This window comes from Pagrus major, chromosome 16 (genome assembly GCF_040436345.1).
Source record: "Pagrus major chromosome 16, Pma_NU_1.0".
Lineage (NCBI taxonomy): Eukaryota > Metazoa > Chordata > Actinopteri > Spariformes > Sparidae > Pagrus > Pagrus major.
In genome coordinates this window covers 15,111,198-15,133,903 of record NC_133230.1, presented here as the reverse complement: position 1 = coordinate 15,133,903, position 22,706 = coordinate 15,111,198, and the positions used below count along the sequence as shown (strand labels likewise).

General features: G+C 42.2%; 1 protein-coding gene across 3 annotated transcripts in view; it reads left to right on the top strand.

The window, feature by feature from the left end:
• rbms3 (RNA binding motif, single stranded interacting protein) overlaps positions 1–22,706 on the top strand; it is a 294,917-nt gene that overhangs the window by 216,016 nt on the left and 56,195 nt on the right. For all 3 annotated transcript variants that reach the window (XM_073483024.1, XM_073483022.1, XM_073483023.1), the window contains 2 exons: positions 594–751; positions 6,248–6,327. In XM_073483024.1, the coding sequence (XP_073339125.1) occupies positions 594–751; positions 6,248–6,327 (238 nt within the window). The remainder of the gene's footprint in view (positions 1–593; positions 752–6,247; positions 6,328–22,706) is intronic.

Sequence of the window (22,706 nt, the reverse complement as noted above, 5' to 3'; positions counted from 1 at the left end):
TGTTTCCAGCTGTTCTACTGTGGAGCTCACGGGGGCCTCCTGCTACCTCAGGCTCAACCCACCACCAGCTGTGCAGCTTCACCTAGCAAGTAGCAGCCTCTAGGCACTACAGAGAAAAACGCTGTTGGTACAATACAACTACACAGCTTCCTACTCTCTGTTTCCATCTCATGTTCTCTTCATCTTTAAACTTAACGCTTAAAATCAGATAAAATGAAATACACCCTGAAGACTGCATGCAAACTATTGTAAATATGTACAACATGCAAGACTTGAATAATACTTTCCACTCACGCAAATCCATAATGTATCCTGTACACTCACTGTCTCACACATACAGCCAGAGGCACAGTGAACTACTAGCATTGCATGAGAATGTGAATGTGAATGTGAGCGTGTCAATAAAAGCCAAACGTCATGCGAGTTCAGCCAGAGTTGGGTTCCACTGTTGGCAGCGTTGTGTCGTGTTACGTGACGGCTCACGACACAGAGCTGATGCATATTTCACAATTCCTACAGTAGTTGATGATACACTGTGTCTCACCTTTTCCTTTCCTTTACTCCCCTCTTCTCTCTACCCACTGGCCCTGCAGCAACAGGAGCAGGACCCCACCAACCTGTACATCTCCAACCTGCCGGTGTCTATGGACGAGCAGGAGCTGGAGAACATGCTGAAGCCCCTGGGTCATGTCATCTCCACGAGGATACTGAGGGATGCCAACGGGGTCAGCAGAGGAGTCGGCTTTGCCAGGTACACAGTAATAATGATACTAATGTGACATGGAGGCATCACTCCTGCTTCCACTGTGAAAGCAATCATTGATTTTTAACTAATAGATTATTAGTACATGTGGCCTCACACTATGCACTTGAGTCAAATCTTAATTCCATCATTATTGTACATATTTGTCAAGGTTACGTTCGCGTGCTTCCCCTTCTGGACAGTCAAGGGTGCAGCAGTAACAAGGAATAGATTGCATATTAATTCGACCTGCGTTAGTGTGCAAACACTCTCACAGCGACATTAATATATCGGCCAGTATTCATACATTTTATGCAATGATCCTTCAAATGTGGATCAAACACTTGTGACAAAGATAAGATCTATAATGACATTAGTGCAAAGAAACAAAAAAACTGAATTTTTTTCTGCATTATAATCTCTAAAAAAGGTTTTCATATAGGCGCATATCAGGCAAGAAATACCAGAAATAGAAAGAAATATATCTGTGATAGGCCAATATTGGCCTATCACAGATATATTGGTATCTGTCAGCCTCTAATTCACTCAAAAAAAGACATTTGTCAGATGAATCCAGCCTGTGGGCAGAGGAAACAGTGATTTGCCAAGCCTGTTTGGCAGTGCGTCTGCCAGTGGATGAGTTTGTCTTTGTTCATGCCTGTGCATCTGAGTGTGTGTGCACACATGCCGTATACAGTCATGGATAGCAGCAAATACCCCCTTACTCTTACTGTATAGCCTTACTGCTATATTTCCACCACCGATCCTACCACTGAACAGTTTATTTCTTTTTCTACTTATAAAAGTTTCCACTTCAGCTTGTTAATCCCCAAAGTCATAAACCGCTCTGTCCTTGTCCTCGACAGCAGCCACCAGGCTCTCATTCCTCTCCACACATTCCTCCCTTGTTTACCCAGAGGAGGCCACTGACGGCCACAGAACCGCCATCTTGCAGGGATTTTTCTTAATCACCTGCTCTGGCTGAACTCCTCTCCTATTCCCTGCTCTATTACCGGGGGTTACAGCAGGACAGACAAGCAAAAACACACACAAACAGGCACTTATGCACAAAAATGAACATATGCACAGACAGGCCTCTACACATTCCTACACACCTGTGTTTAAACGCACACGCATGCGAGCGTGCACGACACTCACATTCATAAGCAGACTCTCACACGTACGCACACAGACAGGTAGGCAGCCTCCTGCAGGCCAACAAGCAGAGCACAGCAACAACCTGCCACAAGCCACCTGTTCAAGCAGCCCTCAGTGGGAGGAGGAAGAGACATGATGGAAAGGGAGAGGGACAGGAGTGTGAAACAATGGCTTGGTAAAAAAAAAAAATAATCATAGAGGTTATTATAAAGAGAAAGAGAAGGTGGTAGAAAGGAGAAGGCAGCGTAACACAGAAAAAGATTGAGGAATAGAAATTGAAACGAGTGAGTGTGGATGTCTGGGAGAAGAGTGAGAAGTGAACGAGTGGTGTTTTGGTAAGATAAGAAAGAAAGAGAAAATGAGAGACAATTTTATCATCTATGATCATTAAAGAGAAAAATGCTTATTGTTAAGCACAGGTCAGAAAGAGAAGCCAAGCAGAGATTCAGACAAAGAAGAAAAATAAAACTATGTATGCTGTAAATCATAGAGCTCCTGATAGCTGTGCACACAGACAGACAGACAGACAGCTGCTGAGGGTTGGGCCATGAGGGGCATTAGAGAGAGTAAACTGAGCTAAGTGTTTGTGGGCCGATCCATTACTGTTATCAGAGCCCATTACTCCAGCCCCAGCACTAATCATTGCAGACAGCAGCACCTGATGCCATTAACCAGCAGCACACAGAGAAAAGCCAGCCTGCCTCACTATACCTACCTGCCTGCATCTCTGACTGACTGGCTACCCCAAAAGCATGACTGACTAACAGACAGTCCGGCTGACCGGTTTGTTTTCCCTATGACTGCCTAATAGCCTGTCTGCCTTATTTACTCCTCGTCTACCCACCTGTTTTCTGTCTACCTACCTGCTGGAAAGAGCCGAGGAGAGCCAGCGTCGAGGAGGAGGCAAACAATGAATAGCCAGAGGGGTGTGAGGAGGATGGATAAAGAGCGCAAGAGAACAGCGAGGGGAAGCTAAGCATCAACACTTCCAGTCAGAGGATCACTTGAAACTCTGGAGAAGTGTGATGCATTCAACCGGATTTTCAGCCTCCCTTTAAAATAGACAGCAAAAACATCTCGAAAAATAGTCTCAAAACTGATTTTGTTTTGATTATGTACTTCACAACAACATAAATCATTATGTCACAAGCACTAAGGGGCATGTGAGGTTAGCTGTGTTTTGAGCAGATCCTTTCTTTGTCATGGGGCTGCCTCCTAAAGGGAAAGTATTATGGAAGGGTGAGTAGCATGTTAGTGCAGTTGTGTGTGTGTGTGTGTGTGTGTGTGTGTGTGTGTGTGTGTGTGTGTGTGTGTGTGTGTGTGTGTGTGTGTGTGTGTGTGTGTGTGAACAAGGATTAGACGCGTATTAAGAACGAGTGCATACATGCGTACAGATAACATGTAAACATAAACACACTGTATATTCATTTTTAATTCAATGAGGCATTATTTGCATGATGCTTCCATCAGAAAAAATATCCCAAAGCATATACACAGGGTAAAATAAATGATACATACAAATAAGTCACGATGTGCGAAACATGGAATAAAACAGCTTTCCACTTGAATAGAATGAAAAATAAAGAAGAAAAATGTTCTACATGATATATGCCCTTCGACTGAGTATTAAATACTGTCAGTACTGAAAGCTTTCAGAAAATACTTTCTGGCTTACTTACTTACTTCTTTTCTAATTGTTTGATTAAACACTAAATATAAATAATTACTTCATATAATTTTAATCAGCTGACAGTGTTATTACTTACCTAATTTCTAGTTGCTGAGTGCATGTGATGTGTTAAAGGCCAGCAATTAGCGATCAGCTGACTCCCACTGGCTGGTTAATTCCCCAAAGCAGGGAAGGTATAGGGGAAAGGGTACATACAGGGTCAGTGAGAGATGGATGATGCCAGGAAGTGTGAAAGATTACATATTCTAAGAAGAGAAGTAGGGAGAGGAAAAGGGAGAAAGATGTTGATGTGGATAGGGCGTAACAGGGAAACAAAAGGATGGACAGAGAGGGAAGGAAAGGAGGGCACGTAAAGTGAGAGAGATGGGGCGGGAGAGAGTGAGGGTAACACTGAAAGATGGAGGAAATAACCAAGGTTGAAAGACGGGGAGGAATGAGAGAGACGTCAAAAAGAAGAGGTGCAGACGGGCGGGGAGTAAGATGGATGGGACGGAGAGAGCGATAAAGAAGCTATGGTAAAAAAAAGAAGGATGAAGGTAGAGATAGGAGAAGGATGAGAGACAGAGAACAGAGAAGTGAGAGGCTGACAGGATGATATGAGTATTCTTGGAGGTGAGAGCGAATAAAGCATGAAAATCTGGAAAGCAATGGATTCTGCACATTGCGGGAGGATATTACCATAGGCATAGAGATCACTCAAGCCTGCATTTAAAAACTGTCTCTTTTTAATATAAGAGTCCTTTGTGAGGATATATTAAAGAATCTGCATGGTAACCTATGTGCACTAGGTGCAGATTCATGCATGAGGCTATATATATTTTTATTATAAGTTAAGGTTCTAGTGGTTGATAGATAGAAAGTTCTATTAGCATAGAAAAAAAAAAGTCCTTTATAGGTCGCACTGTGATTGATGTTTTTAAACACGGCTCTAGGGACGGCAATGTTAGTGAGTTCGCAGCTGCACCACTTTAGTCCAGACAGAACATTCATGGTCCCCACACTATATATAAACCCTCTCAGCTTATGAGGTGATCCCTTGACTCTTTTCTTTGGTCCTACCAGCAGGTAGGTTGAGATTTGGGCATTCTTTGTGAATGTCTTGATAACTATTGTATACATGTGTGTCATGAATTCAGAACAGATATCCATGGTGACTTTACCCTGAAGTTTGAACTTATACAATGAAATGTATTGGTACAAAAGTTTATGCAGACATTCATGTTCCCCTCAGGATGAACTACTGTATAATAAGTCCCCCCTGACTTTTCACGTAGCACCAACGTCAGGTCAAAGTTGTCCAAGTCTTTTTGAAAAACTGTGCTTTTTAAACATCATAGCGTGTTAACATCTGCATAATAGCCTTAACATTGTGAGCAAGATAACATGCTCATGTTAGCATTTAGGTCAGATCACTACTGTGCAAAAGTACAGCCTCACAGAGCTGATAGTGAAGAAGCTAAGCCTTGCGGTTCAGGCCGGGTGGCACCTGTTCTTGGTGGCTCACAGTTGAGATTTAAATTCAGGGATAGGAAATTATTCGTATAGCAATGGAGCAGATATGTGTTTGTATGACTGACATGTAGTATTAAAGATTCTGAGTTTTTCAAAGATTTAAGCTTGCAGATAGTTTGCATTTTTAATCCCAGCACGGCACAAGGATAAAAGATACATTTGGGCGCACACACTTTCATGCATTTTTATATGTGTTTGATATACTTATGTAAAGATGTGTTTGATTTACTTATGTAAAAAAGTGTTTGATATACTTCCGTAGGTGTTTTGAAGTGAAGTGTGTATGGGCATTAGTGTCCGTGTGCTTATGATGTGAGAGATCAGAGCCCTCCTGCTGGTCAGCTGCTCAGCTCATAGATGTTTGATCCAGTGGCTGGAAAAGAGGAGTCAGTCAGTTTCCTGTATTCTCTCTCTCTCTTTCTCTCTCCCACTGTGGAAATCAAATGGAGTCATTACTCTCCATAAACTTGTCAGTTTCACCTTCTCATACCTTCTTATCTCTCTTCCTCTACATCCCTGGATCCCTTTCGCCTGTTCTTTCTGTCTTTCTCTACTTTGCCTTTTCTATCAGGCCGGGGAGAAAGGCTGCATAACAAGTCTTTCCCTGCAAACCCTGAATTTCATTATGAACCTCTGACTCATGCAGACAATGACATTCTGCAGCAGATAGACAGACAGACTCCGGATAGTTTCATTGGACTTTTTCGAATGAATTGAGTGATACTTCCCAGCCAGCAGACACAGTCTAGCGGTTGACTCCTCATTGGTGTAAATCTGTCATAAGTGGCTTTTTTTTTTTTTTAACCCCGTGCTCCATGTGTGAAGGGCAAAATGGAAATAAGCTGTGTTAAGTTTTTTTAAAAAAAGATCATGAAAACTGGTAACAAAAACAGATGGTACCTTGGCCTGGATGAGTGGTAAAAAGAGGTGTTTTTACCTATTTGTGATGGTTTAAAAAGTGTTCTGTACCAAAAAGAAACATCCATTTGTACCATCGCTCAATTCAGTATACTTAACACTCTCTGCTTGTGTAATAATTTAGTGTAGAGGTTAAGTACTTTTATTTCTAATGACTGAAGCCTTTGCTACAAATGGATAGTGAATATTTTTCAATTAAATCCTGTGTGTTTCTCTTGTTGTTGCAGGATGGAGTCCACAGAGAAGTGTGAAGTAGTGATACAGCATTTTAATGGAAAATACCTGAAAACCCCGCCAGGCATTCCAGGTGAGTCTTCTCCTCCTCTGCTTTACATTACTCTCGCGTCACCCACTTTTCCTTTCTTTCCTGGAAAATCATCAACTTTGAAATAAGAAACTTCCATTCTAATTCAATTATGGAGATTTCTCATCTAAGATCTGCCGGACAGCTTGATAGATTGTGTACACCGTTGTGTCTGACACCTGAAGCTAGCTGTCGTGGCTACAGCTGAATACCTGACGGTTCTATAGGTCTCTTCCTCTCCCCATCTCCCTCTCCCTTTTCTGTCACCGTCTCTCTCCCTCCCTGGTGGTGCTGCTGTTGCAGGCTGGAACTTCTCGGGCCGGAGAAAACCCTCTTAATATTCACACTCATGCCTCTGTGCTGTTCTTTGCAATCTACTTAAGAGCTTGCACTCTCCCCTCTTTCCTCTCCTGCTCCTGCTCTCTGTTGCCGTGTCCTCTCTCCTTGCTATCTTCTTTTTTTTCTGCAGTCACCCTAGACAGCGGAACAAGGTGGCCAAGGAGAAAACAGGCAGGAGAAAAGAGGTTGAAAGAAAGAATGTCACAAAACCGAGACAGATGTAGAGACAAGATTGTACCACACTGTGTGCCTGCACAGGAGTTTGTCTTTTATTCGGTGACCGGAGTGACATCAGTGTCCCAAAAGTTTAAAACAAAAGGAGACAAAGCATTGGAAATTTTGGAAACAGAACAACCCTCCAAGGGAGTATGGGTGACAAGAGGTGGTTGCAAAAAGGAAAGCGAGAGTAAAGATATGAAAGAAAGAGTCAGAGGGAAAGGCCAGGATGGAGCAAAAACATGCTGCCTAAGCACTTTTGGAGCCAGGTGCTGCGGCGCTCGAAGCCTCCCGTGCGTCCCAGCGGGACATGGGGGCCAGACAGGGTGATGCCGAGGAGGTCTCCTTCACCCCTGTGGCAATTTTATTAACAATACTCACACCTCCAACCAACTGGCGGCACAGAAACGGACCCATAAATCGCTCTCCACTATCCAGTAATATCTCAGAGAGACTGGATTTAGAATCTCCATATATGCTCAGCCACTGCATAGCCAGCGGCCATTAAAGGCAAGGTGAGTGGTTATATTGAAGTTGAGCCGTAATAGGAAACCTTTAAAGCTGTAATATCAGGCTGACCTTCCCCTTTAAGGGTCTATCTCCCGGCCGCTCTGGCTTTATTATTGTTAATGGATTGTTCAGGCTTGTGCCAAGCATGGAGATTTACTGCCCTGATCGAGGAAATCCTTCTGTGGAATTAAGAATGGTTAAGTTTACAAGGTCTGCTCTGGTCTGGTGCTGCCGTGGTCCCTCCTGAGGCGTCCATGAATGCTCCCCTTTCTGTTGATGTATGCCTGTGTGCACACACAACTGGCTGCTGCAAAAACTATTATTGTTCCTTGTGCTGTTGCCATTTGTAAAGTGAGGGAAACACGCGATAATCAATTCCTCGGTTTATTACAACATGGGTTTTATTTTTGTAATTTCTGCTGCCATTTCTATCAAAAATGGAGACATCGTACTCACCATAGGAATGACTGTTTTGGACACCTACTGACATTTTTTCAAAAAGCCAAATTCCTGACTATTTATCAAAAATCTCATTGTGTTATTTTGTAAAAGTAGCAATAATCATCACTTAAAAATTACTGTAGTATCGGTATCGAGGTATTTGGTCAACATTTTGTGATATTTGTTATCCTGTCCTAGCATTTTTGAAGTGCTTTTAAGGAGATTTTAAAATATTGAGATATGTATCATGTATCTAGTGATGCTATCTAACAAAGTAAATTTACTCAAGTACTGTACCTAAGTACAATTTTGAGGTACATGTACTTTACTTAAGTATTTCCATTTTCTGCTACTTTATACTTCTACTCCTCTTGATTTGGAGGGACATATTGTACTTTTTACTCTTACACTTTAGTTACTAAATACTTTAGATTGCATACTGCAAAAACATTGATTCAGAAAATTTGAAAATGCTTAATACATACATGTAATTATATGTATAATTTACTTGTAGTTGTAGTTTTGATCCTTTATTTATTGCCATAAAATTACTTTTGACACTAAAGTACATACTTTTTACAGCACTGCATGTATTACGATATAATTTTGAGGTAATATTGCTCAGCCCTACTGACGTAATACCTTGTTTTTAGACTACAATGTCACTGATGGAAACAATGCCCAAAACTTAAAAAAGTAACACCTAAATTGAGAAGAGATAAAAGAGTTATTATTTTTTAAGTCTTCATGTGTTGCTGCTTTACCTTAGTTGTTCTATCCATGAACACTGATGGATAAAAGACTCACTGTGTCATTCCTTTGATACATTTCCCATCGTTCAGATTTTATAAAATGGTCAGGGTTGAGGAAGTGTCATTTTTTTTCCACTTTCTGATACTGTCCATGTTGACTCTGCTGTGTGCTAAATGGAGATCTCTGGACATTCCTCTGTTATCAAACTCAGATGTTCCTCTGCGGAGGACCCTAAGGCTGTTTCTGTTTCTTACAAAATGTTGTGTATGTGTTTGTGTGTACTGGTTGCTGCGTGTGTGTGTGTGTGTGTGCGTGCGTGTGTGTGTGTGTATACTAGTGTGGAAGTTATGTGTTTTCACCAAATTTTATTTGTTTTTGCATTCTGATTTATGCGTGCATATTCAAATTTATGCATTTAAAAGTGGGAACACATACTGTATGTGTGTGCAGACAGAGTCTGTGTCGGTGTGTGTGTGTGTGTGTGTGTGTGTGTGTGTGTGTGTGTGTGTGTGTGTGTGTGTGTGTGTGTGTGTGTGTGTGTCATGTTGGTGGTATTTCCCCAGAGCCCCTTGCTATGCAGGGCAGCTTCTTCATCCATCCTGCTTTGACAGCTCAGCGGCACCCCCCGGGGGGCCCTTGCCACACACAGGAGCGTGTGTGTTTGTGCGTGATTGTGTGCACGTGCACGGGTATGCTTGTGTGACAACTATAAATACTGCACACACACACACACACACACACACACAGAAACCACATAAGCACAAATATAGTCATGCACCACTAACTTTGACCTGAGTGGAATGTCAACATCCATATAATGCTAATGAAATCCTTTTTTGCCACCATTTAGCATTTGAAACACCTTTCTCAGACACACACCGAGAGGCTGTGGTAGCACACACACGCCTACACTTGCACCACAACACTCTTAACATGCATGCATGCGCATACACATGTACACAGTCTTCTCAACGTGCCAAGCTTGCTCACCAATCCTCTCAAGCCCATATCTGACAAGCCCCTGCATTTCCAGCTTAGCCACTCAATCACACTGTGTCAAGACATGTGTGTGCATTAGTGTGTGTGTGTGTGTGTGTGTGTGTGTGTGTGTGTGTATGATGTTATAGTTGCCCTCCTTTACTCAGGTGTGTCCAGTGGCAATACAAAAGGATATTGAGTTGTAACCTCACTGTCCCATACCAGGAAGTAAATATGTGGATGTCAGGTGCCAGGTCATCTGTTAAATTCAACTGACCACAGGAAAATAAACAGAAAGGAAGTCACCATGATGGCAGGAAGTTAAAGTTGAGTTGCAGATAACGCCATAATGACACAGAGGGGGGGAACATACATAACACAAGATTGTGGAGATGCTAACAGATGGCGGTTAATGGCGCCGTAGACAGCCACCATACACTTCCTGTTTGAATTTTAATGTAATAACATCTAACTTCCTTGTGATTACATGAGATGTTGGGTTGATTTAGATGATAGCAGATGGCAGCTAATGATACTTGAACAGCTTCCCTATTTTAACTATTAAGGAAGCAGACTAATTATCTCGCAGCTCTTTCTGTTATTTAGATACGATGCATGGTTTAATGCATTTTTGAGTCATGTTACTGCTACTTAGAGGCAGCGTATACAATATGTGAGTTGTTATATCAATGGCCAGACACTCTTAATAAATGTATCTAAGTAACAAGTGTATCAAACATGTTTTTTCATCAGAAACCAAAGGCAGTGCTTACCAGGAACTTGAATTTCAAAGTTCTACAGAAACAAGCGCTACGACGCCCGCATATAAAAATGCATCTAATCGGCCAACCAGGTCAGGTTTGTATGGTGTGGCCTGGTTGATATGAGACGTGCGTAGCTTTCGTCCAACAAGCGAGTCACAGAGGCCTGCTCCAGCCGCTCTGCTCTGCCCACGTCTGATTGTGATTCAGAGAGAGGGACATGATCGATAGCCCTGATGGAGCACTACAGCTGTTTAGCTATTCTGTGCAATGCGGCAGCCGCTCTCCCCGTCGCTGATGTCGGCTGTGAGCGTGCATATAGCCGCACACAGGTCCAAAGTCATTTGCATGCTCTAAATAAAATGCATCTATGCCATAATATGCACGGGTGTATGTGCTTTCACAGATGGATATATTTGCATGCAACAGTGCCCATACACATGCGTACTATACGTGTGTGTAAAGGTACGTAGGCCACACACAGACACAGAGATAGATGCAGACTCAATAAACTCGTCCTGAAAAATGATAAACTTTGGAGTTGGAGGTAAGAATAAAGAGTTATCCTTGTTTTTCAGTTGATGTGGATTTACTCAATACACAAAATAAATGGAATTTATGAAATGTTACTACAGCAATAAACCATACTGAAGTGAGCCCAACAGGGACGCATTATGATTTACACTGCAACCCTGAGCTCTGGGAAAGTCAAAGGAAGCGCAGATAAAAAGTGATTTAATCCGCTGGCTCCACTGAGCCCTGCTGATTAAAGCCCTTCGTCCCACAATGCATTAAACAGCTTAGAGATGACACCCTATGGTAAATGTAATTTGAACCGGAGATACATTAGCTATTGTTTGGTTTTGGCAGGTGAGTAATCTCATGTACACGCCATATTGTGTGTCTTCCATGGCAGAGAGGAAATTGATAACATTTGATACATAGAATGTGCCGCGCTGCTCTGGCGAATTGCTGCTCTTTGTGTGATTTAACTTAATTTCATTGTCAACAATGCAACAGCAGCTAAACAAACAAGAAGGTGTGTTCACAGACGGGCTACATACAGGTATTGTCGACCGCTGCCAAATCACAGCACCAGACTTTGATGAATCCAGCGTCCTCATGTCTAACTGTGCAAACAGAGATTCAGTCCAGACTGAATGTGCAGCAACACTACAGCTTCTTCCTTTTTCACTTCCGTTGTTGTTGCTCGCTCCATTGTATGGCTGCCAATATGGCAGCAGTGCTGAGAGTCGGCTCCAATATTGTCCAATAGATGCTGGATAAATAATGGAAACCACATCAGGAAGCAGTCACAGTGGCCCTGGGAGATGGAACCAAACGGAAACATGCAATATGTACAAGCTTTCCTGCCTCTGTTTTTTTACTACACTCTGGCATTTCTCTCTCCAGCCTTATCTGTTTTCCCAATTTCTTCTCAAACCACAGTGATTGTCTTTCAGTTCAAAAGTACTCTATTCTAGTGTATACACATAAAAAAGTTTATTTAGGCTCACAATAAAATCTTGAATGTGAATATGGGTGTGATTGCGGTCCCAATCGAATTCCCTGTTTTCTGACTTACTGTCAATGAGCCAGATGACACCCAGGCTTTGTAACCACCAGAGCTGTCAGGCTTCTGCCAGACTGAGTTTGCAGGCGCCACCGTTTGGCAAGACCCCTTTAAACAAAACACGGCATAGACCAAAAGGCAGACCTGAACCCCGTGTGCTGGCCCGCCGACACATGCAGTCATTATTTGCAAGAACACAAGGCCTGTGCCACTGAGGCTAGGGGAGCTGTTGCTGGGGGTGCTGTTGCAGAAAAAGATTCCCTCCCTGTTGGCATCCTCACCAAGGCAACGGTGCCAAGATAGCAGAGACAGCCCACGGTATTAAAGCGTCCCTCGCTGAATTAAGGCGAGTCCCAAATCACTTGGTAAGTCACAAAAAGCCCTTCTGAAACTGTCAGTCATACTTGAGTAATCCATGTTAATTTCTGCAATCCCTCCCACATTCCCCTGGCTAATAACCGGCCTGTCAGCGGGCCCATTTCTCTCCCCTATGGCGAGTAGATTTAACGTGCAGCCAAGTAGGTTGGTGGCTTGGCTGTCAGCGTGTCTCAGACATGGCTGCCTTTTCGAGCATGCCGAGGCACGTTTTTTTCCCATGATGCATCAGCGTGTTGTGCGTGGGTGCCGATCTGTGAATTGTTTATATGTCATGTTTTCCTTCCTCTTTTTTTTTTGACAGAAACAAAAGGTCAGATCCATTATGTATTGATAATTCATTTACTGCTGCTGTCACCCCATGTAAACTCGCCATATTTCTGTCTCTGTTTGTGGAACACGATGACAATCAGACAGCTTTTCAATAAACACAGCCACGGATAATAATTAGCCACCAAAACTCTCTTTCAAATGCACTTCTCAGGATATTGCATCGTAATGAAATCTGTCCTCTCTGCATGAACCTTCCACCCCCCCACCACTGCCTTCACCCTCCTCCCATTAGAGACGGGACACACAGGAAGTTATTATTGGCATCCCCAGTAAATCAGACAGCTTCCTGAAAAAGGATCAATTTCCCCCGATGCACTTTCTCATTATAACCTTATCTCGCCCACAGACAATAATCTGGATTTGTCACGCTTTGTTTGTTTTGCCACTGAACTGTATCAATCATGAGCGAAGCCAGCGGTTAGCACAGAGAGGAGGAGGAGGAGAGAGGAAAGAGAAGCAGCTCTGAGTGGATCTGTCACTGTAATATAAAGTATTCACCTGCTGCAGTCGCCTTCCACAAAAAAATAATATAAGCCCTTTGATTGGCTTCAAAGTTTGTTTAGGCAGAGGAGAGGAGCTCGGGCTCCTGGAGGGGTTTAGGCAGGAACGATTGACTTTGCTCTCCACTCATCCGAATCTAATGTAGAGAGAGACTAAAATGAAGGAGAGTTACTAGGAGGAAAAAGATACACGAGGAGCGAGAGTAATAGAGAGAAATATAGCAGGAGGAGTGCGATGGAAAGAAATAGATTAGGAGCTGAGGAAATGTGGCAGGAATAAGAGAGGGGGATAAAAGAGAACAGATGGAGGAGGGCATAGAGGGGAAGAAAGTGATGGGTGGCGTAGGGAAGCAGAAGAGAGAGGAGTGAAAGTTGGATCAACCCGTGCTTTTGGAAGGTTAAATTTGGGTAAAGTTTAGGTCGCTGCATCTGCACCAGACGAGATGAAAGGATGACATTGGCTGTGCGACTGCTGCCTGAGCTTGACCCCTGTGACCTCAGCCCAGCTGTCCACCATGTTGATCCCCTTCTATCTTTTTCTGCCCGTCACATCTCCACTTGCACATTTTGTTGTCCTTGCTTTTATACTCTCTCTCGCTCGTCCCTCCCTCTCTTATCATCCCTGCCTCTGCTGTCTTTCATCCCTCGCTTTTCTCTGCTCGTCCTCCCCACCTCTCTGCTCGCTATTCTATGCATCACACACATTCTTGCTCATCCCTCCCTAATGCTCTTCTATGTTCCTGGATATAGCTGAGTGCACACAATATTAGCACGAGCAAAACAAGCACCTGAGGCTGCTTTTTATTTATGAAGAACATTTTTCCCTTCCTTTGTTTGACATGTGTTCAGCCCGTGCATTGATGTGTTCGCCTTGCTTTTGTGCTGCGGACAGCTGACAGTTATGACAGTTATGTTTTTCAGGTTTTTTCAGTTATAAATTATTGATCCATGCAACAAGCAACAAGGTTGTGTTAGAAATTTAATTGTTATCGCTGCAAAGAAAAAACTCTTGAATGTCAAACATCCCTGAATTTTCTACTACACGCAGTTATTAAAAATACATCTTCTACATTTTGCATCATTGCAAAACGAGCTGGTTTAAGCCACACTAGCTTCATAGCTACATTGGATATTTTGTACAGACATTCATGGTCCCCAGATGATTAATCCTAATGATTTTATTGATCCCTTCACTTTTTCTCTAGTGTCTCCATGAGGCTGACATGTGTGGATGTCATTGTAAAGTCTTGACAACTATTTGTCACGTAATTTCTTACAGACATTTAGCATTATTAATTTGTAACTTTTTCTCCGGCACCAACTGAGATTAACAAGAGCGTTGGTTTCCAAACTTAATACTCAAAGTAATTAGTAAAGTAATTAGCCTATTAGAAAGTGCTGCAGTAAAACAACTTTCAAATTATAAGCTGTTTGGGGACCTGTTGCATAACAATATGGTTGAGTTAGCTGATAACAATTTGATCCGATTTTTAAATAGAATTTTGTTTATGTAGAAATGAATAAGATATTGTCAATATTTCAGCAATTCATTATTAAAAGTGCTGTAGTGAAAGATTAAATGAGTTATAACAGATGCAGGCCTATGAATTTCAACAAAGGAAAATAAGAATACATTTGAAACTTTCCCATTTTAAACAACCTTCGTGGCCATCTGAGTATAGATTTCTGAGTTTAAGACGGGCACCTGAATGCATCATGAAGTCCCCCTGAATGTGTCAAACTCCAGATCAGACAGCAGAGGAGAGAAGCAAAGATATATCTACAGAGATAATCAACACCAAAACAAGGCAGAGACGCTCAGCATTGTTTTTTATTAAATGACTTCCGGTAATGGTAAACACAGTACCTGCTAAACATCAGCATATTAGCATTGTCATTGTGTCATGTTAGCATCCTGATGCTTGCATTTAGCTCAAAGCACCACTATGCCGAGGTAGACGTTCAGATCAAGAAAAGCCCCGCTTTAAAACAATCTATAAAGATTTGTCAGTCGGGGTGTGTTGTTTCAGGTGCCGGTGAGACAATGACACACAAGGTCAGTTTGAGTAATTGATCAATGAGTCTTAAAACAGTGCTGAATTTAACAACCCTTGAAAGTTAGAACTTCTCCGCTTTGGCACCCCCACTGACCCAACAAAGGGGTCCCATGTAAAGGGATGATGCCGCTGTGTGCTGTTGTTTCAGTACAGTACAGCCTGGCAGACCCACCAGTGTGACTGTGGACTCTTAATCTTGTTAAGTCTGTTGGGGTAGATTTAAATTATCATACTCTGTGAGGCCTGGTAGGATAACTGTTTCAAATACAGCAAACACAATGAAAATGTCCAATAGTATTTTGTCGGTCAATAAAATTCAGAGAACCTCCAAGAAATGCATCACAAACAGTAGGTAATGCAGTAAATTTTTATATATTACTGAGCAAAGTCATATCATTCTTTGTTTTTGAAACACGATTGGTGACCAATTGTCTGTTAAATGTCTTGCACAGTAGTTGTTAAAGTATTTTGGAGCGGTTCTTATTCATTTTTCCCATGAATCGTATTTTGGCAAGCTCAGGAATGACACTGCTGACTTTGCAGTCATAAGCAAAAACCTCTAGGTTTGACTTTTTATACTTCTCCCGAGATCTAACTGGGCTCTCCACCACTGTTAGGAATAAAGTCTTGAGATGCATGAGTTATCTTCACGGATCCCTAGTTTCCAGGTCTTAGCTATCAGTCAACTTAATCTAATGCAGGACCTGAGGCAATAGATTTTTTTTTTTAAAGAATAATATTCAGCCTCTCAGCAGATACAGTAGGTCACTGAGCTCATAGCCTTTTGGCCGGGCCTGCCCGTCCTCCAGAATGAAGATTAAGTTTGCTGAGGAGGATAATCATGCTCTGAGGTCTCTGTGGTATGCGAGCGATGCAGCAGGGTTGATTTCTGTGGTTCACTGGTCGTCTCCTTTATATCTTCCGCACATTTCATTAGGTTAGAGTATCACAACGCATGACTTTGATAAATTACAGCCTTCTATTTTTTTCACTCTAGCATCTTTTAAGCATGTTTTAGGAAAGTGAACCGAAACAGTGAGGTATCACCGGGTCATCCGTCTGACCAGGACTGACCTCAAGACTGATTGTATCCTCTGTGTGCTTGCGTCAGGGAGGCAAGTTAGAAAAAAAAAAGCAGGCATCAGTTACACCGGGCCACGTCACTGTCACTGTCCCAGGACACAGAGGGCAGTGAGATAAATCTAGCCGCTGCCCCCAAAATAGAGCACGGGCCTCCATTAGAACAGGACGCAGGCTGTGTGGGAACAAGCAGAGGTCACTGTGGTCAGCAGAGTTATTTCTGTAGCGCCACCGGACCTCCAGGAGTTGACGCCCATTCATTCATCCGACTGCCTGCCTTGCCAGCAGGGAAGGGGACACACACAGAGACACAAAAAAAAATGTGTGCACACCTACAAGCTCTGCCAATGGACGATCAGTGGGAGTGGGACATGTTCCATTAGGTGAAACTTACTGTGGCGTCTGAGTTGCCAATGTTTTTTGTCACCTGGGGCTATTTGTGTTTTTTTCTTTGTATATGAGTGTATTTATATGAGAGCTGGCTGCCGGTGTTTGAGCTGAAGGACGATGGAAACACACCTGGCGGTTCTGAGTGACCTCATGTCTCAGACACACCGTCTCTCTGTCTCTGTCTCTGTTTCCTTGGCGGGCAGTACAGCACATCATCGCTGTGGGATCACGCTTGTGGTTGATGTCTGCTGCTTTTGCTCAGTTTATATTGATGATTTACGGCAGCCTACAGACATGGATGCACACTTTTACCATTGCAAAAGCATAGACAACGCGGAAAAGGAAAAGACACCGACACGCCAACAGAATGATTTCTTACAGCCTCCTTTTCCTTCCTTTGTTCTTTGAGAGTCTCTCTCTGTTTCTCTGTCTTCCTCTCATGCATCCTCACACACACACGCGCTCGCAAAAACACACACACATCAATAGTCCATTAGGAGTGTGTTGCTTTCATTACCTCCAGCTTGGCCCTGAGACAGCCTTCAGAGTGGAGTACAGCAGAGCAGAGCTGGCCAGGATTGCAGTATATACAGAGAGAAGTCTGGTAATTGCCAGCTCTCTGTTCTCTCTATCCTGTGCGTCAGGTGGAAAGTATGAATCTGTGGTATCTGGGGACCACCCCTGCTGCGCTGCACCGCATCTCGCTACAACTGTCTGTCCCCCCACCGGGCACAAGTAATAGGGGGAAAACAGAGAGCCTAAAGGCCTCAGAGAGTCCAACAACTGCCACTCTAACAATACACACCGCTGTGGGATTTAAAACAAAAAAACCAGGCAGCCCACACTTACAGCAGAGAGGCACCTAAAGATATACCCTACCTAGAAATCTCACTTTTCATGTCTTTCTTGCTACACAATAGTGAGTGCTGATACTATAGTGCAGCTTCCCTGTTGAAGTGGAATTTTTAGTTTATTGTGTTTCACCTGCCAGAAAGGTCAAGCAGCAAATCATTTGAGAGGTCCTAAAACATTTTTAAACACTGCAAAAGTTCAAGTTAAAGCTTACTCCCACATGAATGTGTGATATAATAACGCTGAATAATAATGAAGAAGTAGTTGGCGAAAAATCACTTAGACAATAAGTGCCGGTCCCTATAAGGCAATTATGAGGATCAAACATTCAATTGCAAGGTTTTGCTTGTGCTTTACTCTTGTGGACAGTAACATATTTGAAATGAATTCATCAGTCATCATACTCACAAATGTAATATATGTAGATATGTGTACAAACATGAAGAAATTAGAAATGGGAACAGTTTCATATCTTGACATATATGTCAATACGAATATGTGTATGTATTTAAATTACATATTTTGGCACGCATGTTGCTGTGATTATCTTTACATATAACATATTTGTATTTGTATATCTGTGTAATAAACAAACAATAAAAATCTATCATATACTGTATATTTCTTTAATATATGGGATGTATGGGTATTTATAAACCCATTTCTCCATATATCCAAGGATGTATGTATGTAATAATCATATATTGCTTTATAGGTAACATAAATGGCGGCATCACTCTTGATATACGGGCGTACTCTGGTTGACCTTGAATATCTGTTTGAGGTAATGTTTGATACAAATACAGATCGTCTGTGATTGAAACCCCAACTGCCGGGCAGTATATCGATATTATATCAATGTCGTGATTATAGACACAGATTATAAATCGTCTTCGACTTTCGATATCATTATGTTGTGATATGGAACAACCGTTGACGTAGCTTCTGGTTTTAAAAGTGGTGGGATTTTCTAAACGTACCAAACTGTCTGATTTGTTCTAATACTTGCCTTTAGCCGCTCGCTCATTATATCATTGCTGATGATTATTCATCAAAAATGTCACTGCGTTAATATGTTATAAGGTTATCAATAGCCATCCCTATATGTCACAAAATCAATATCGAGGTATTTAGTCACAAATATCGTGATATTTGATTTAGTCTCAAGGTCCTAGCATTAATGAAGTGCTTTTGAGGAGATATCAATATGTATATCATAAATCATGATATAGCCTAAAATAATGCAATATTATTTTAATGCCGTATCACCCAGTCCGATTTATTTGTTTAACAGCTCATGGAAAGCATTGCATTCACAATTGCTGGCATCAACTGATCCTGTAGCTGCAGTTGGGTTGACCTCAGTGAAGTGTAGATGCCATTCTTGTATTGTTGTGTTCACATTTTATTTAATGTTGATTTGGTGCCATTTTTTTTTACACCATCACAATTTTATCTTTGTTTTTTATTTGCAGTTTTATAGGTTTGAGTGTTAAATAAATGTTTAATTATTACCCTCACTTATATTGTACACTGGGCACAAATGAAAGAGAGTGAACTGCTCCCATTCAATTCATTGTGTACATAAAGGCTGAATGAAGGACTGAATGAATGGGAAATTAATTCAACACAAACAATGGAGCCTTTAATGGAATGGGTTGAAGAAATTTGGGTAGTTAAGGTTAGGGTTAGGGTTGTCTATTAAAACCCAACTCTAAAATGTTGTATACTGAATGAGAATTATTAATTATTGAAGGTAGAAAACAGTTTGCAATCATGTAAAATAAGCAGGATTTATAGTAAACAAGCAAAAACATGCCAAAGACTGAAGTCCAAATATGGTTGAGAAATCCAGTTCTACTCTGTCATTTTCCATATTGTTCTACTCAGGCCATTAATCAAAGAAATCGTATTATAAAACAAAGGGCGTCGTTGCTCACAGGCGAAATAAACAAAGATGAGTTATTTTCTTTACCTCCTTGTTAATCAAACCAGCAGCATGTGCTGTAAAGAAGTATATAATAGTGTTTTTTCAGTGTGTGGCCTGTACCAGCCCTTAGCATTTATAGAGGTGTTGACTTGATGTCCTCTTTTCCTGCAGCAGTCTTCCACATAGCATTGATGCAGTTATGATAATACTACCACTAGGTTATCCCATTCACCAGGCCCTGTCTTGATCCTCTTACACATAGACACACATATTTATGAATTACCTTGAGCTAGTCATATCTCTCTCCTTAGACCCGAGACATAATCTTGCCACAGATGCATCCAGATCAATTTTTCAGGATGTCTTATTTGTGGAGTGAGCAGCGGGCTCTCGCCGCAGCAGGGGGGAGTGTGTGGGGGGTGGATGCAGTCAGGGTGTATCCAATTTCAGGCTGCAAAGCAAATGGCCTTGGAGATCAAGGATTATACAGCAGATTTCTGAGTCGAGCTGATATTGATTCGCCGTGCCCCTGGTGAACTCCGCGTTGTATCTTCTCCCTGTAAGCTTTTAAATGTTGCTGCCTTAATGCCCCCCCTCCCCTCGTCAGTATCGGCCCCTGATCTAAAAGGCCACAACAACTGACCCGTATAAATATGGCCTTTTGTTTGGATGTCAAATCAAAGAGTGCAGGGTTTATTAGTCCAGGATATGGTATTAATCTTAGTTGCTGAGTTGTAGATGGAGCTGTTGGATATGATGAAATATCAGCATTAACTTCCCTTCATAAAAAAAATACTGTAAGCACTTTTAATGACCGTGTTTGAGAGAGTTTGACAGCTTATTGTTTTTCATTTTAATGCACATTCTGGCAGACAAAGAGCTGAGAAAGAAAGATCTCACATACTCTGCAGACAGAAGGCTAACTGCATACATTAAACAGCACGTCTATACTTAATATAGTCAGAATTTGAGGCCTTTTTTTACAGAACCGTGGCTGCTCATGAGGATAATCGTCAGATATTTACTCTTTTGTTGGCGTTCTGGCAGCCTTGTTGGAGCCTCTCCACACTGATGAATGTCTGACCACCCAGATGCTGAATTTTTCCATAGAAACTTTACGTTTGAAACTCAGATCCTTTTTCAGTTTTGTGCGGCAGAGGCATTAATCATCACTGCTAATGGGTTTTGATGTGCTGTCCCATACTGAGCAGCACTCTTGGCACCCCTCTGTGACTTCACTTTCTTCATCTCCTTCGCCAGTATGAGGCACAGAATAAAAGTTTGTTGTCCTGCCATTTAGCCATGAGCTCTGCGACTCTCGCTCCTCTCCACTCTTTTCTCTCTCTCCATCACACTCTCCTTCACACCCTTTCTCTCTCTCTTTTTCACCCACACACATTGTAAACCAGTGAATACTGTACAGCCACATATTTGAAGATCGGTAATTGCTTTTGGAAAAGCTGAGAAAAGGGAAAGAACATCGCCTCAAAGTCTAATTATTCAACAATACCCTCCCCTCGAAAATAATAGAAAGAACAGCAAAAGGGGGTTGAGATGGGTGTTGGGATCTGGTTAACTCGTCAAATAGGCCCATTATGGGGTAAAATCAACAGTGGGGAGTGTTAGATGTGTGCCAGCGAGGGGAGAGCAAGTCCAAATCCCCTCAGTTCGCACAGCCATTACAAACAAGAGTGGATTAGCCAGCCGCCCCCCTGCTGGGACAGTGAATGGATGAGAATGGGAAAGATGACGGAGGCCGCTCGTCTCCCGCATTATCTAAATAACAGGCCGGGGAATTCAATAAGTACCAGCCTCATCAGACCTCATCAGCTCCCCCAATTAAGCTGCACATCATGGCGGCTGGCGGGCTGGTTGCTGTTGGTGACAGACGAGAGCCGGCGTGGCAGCGCTGTGCCCCTTTACATTCCTGACATTGTTTAAGTGAAAGCATTGTGTGTTTGTGTGAGAGAGTCTGGGACAGGTGGGTTTGTTTGGAGGAGTATCATAAGCGCTGATGAATATCATTAGTGCAACAATGGTGTGTATTTCTGTTTCTCTCCTCACCGACACTCAGGCCCACCTACGCTGTAGTTCTTCTGTCCTTGATGCTGCATTCGTGAGTCCCTCATAGCCGGCCTGGAACTTACCTTCACCGTGTCGTTGCTTGTGAACCATAGTGATATCGATGCAGTGTGTCAACATCTCTCCCCTCCCACATTACCTCCCTGTGTTTCCCCAAGGGTCAGGACACATGGAGGAAAAACACTGCTCTCCCACATCGATTGGGGCCCATTAACGCCGACTGAGAAAAACAAAGTCTTTTCATCACTTCTGAGATGTTCATGCAAGGACTTACTCAAAGCTGTTCTGCACAGGTCAACCGTTCTCTCTGATTATCGCTCTGATATCGCTCTCTAAGGGGATGAAGGGGCATACATGCTGAAGCTAGTATAAATAATGCTGAAGAGTTTGCTAAGTGCGTATTTTTTTCCCAAGAGAGGAATGTGCTATGAAACTGCCCTCTTACTTTGTTTTTCGTACTTTCTTTGAAACAGTGGGAAGACTGAGAGGGAAACAGTAGTGTGGTGCTGACATAGGAAGGAAGTGGGGTCATATTTTGGTCAGAGATTGTTTTGTTTCAAGGATTTCAACCTCTAATTATCTTTCAAATTATTATTTTAGGGCTTTCCTGCTTCGACAGTTGACACCCTACCCAGTGTAAACTTCATATTAAGGCGTCAGAAGGATCCCTCTCAAATTGATCGTACACGCCAGAAGCTGCATCGTGCTGCGAAAGTATATTTCAAACTATTTCCCTGACCTGAGCTTTAACATCTAAAACAATTTATACATTTCAGGAAATAAGCCAGGAAATATTGCAGTTTCCTCAGAAAACAGTTGATAGTGTGCACAAAAAAAGATGGCACTTTGTTGTCAGCAACTTTTCTGGAAAGACAGAGGAAAATTAGTGTCAACGCTGCTGGAGAACAAAGAGAATACCTAAGAAATGAATGAATTATGAGCCTTGGGAATGTCTTGTCTGATACACTGTTTGAAGTTGGAAGTACAGGGGTCTGTCAGACAAATCACAGATGACTGGGTTAGCCATCTTACATCATCAGCTCAGGACCTGACTTTGACTTTTCAGTCTCATGAAGCTGGCTACACAGCTAATCTTAAATTAACCTGCCAGTCCATCACTATATATAAGGACAATGTATAATATTGCACAGAATATTAAAGGAGAGAAGGTAGCCTGATATATATCATTCATAACAACTCTCTAATGAAGGT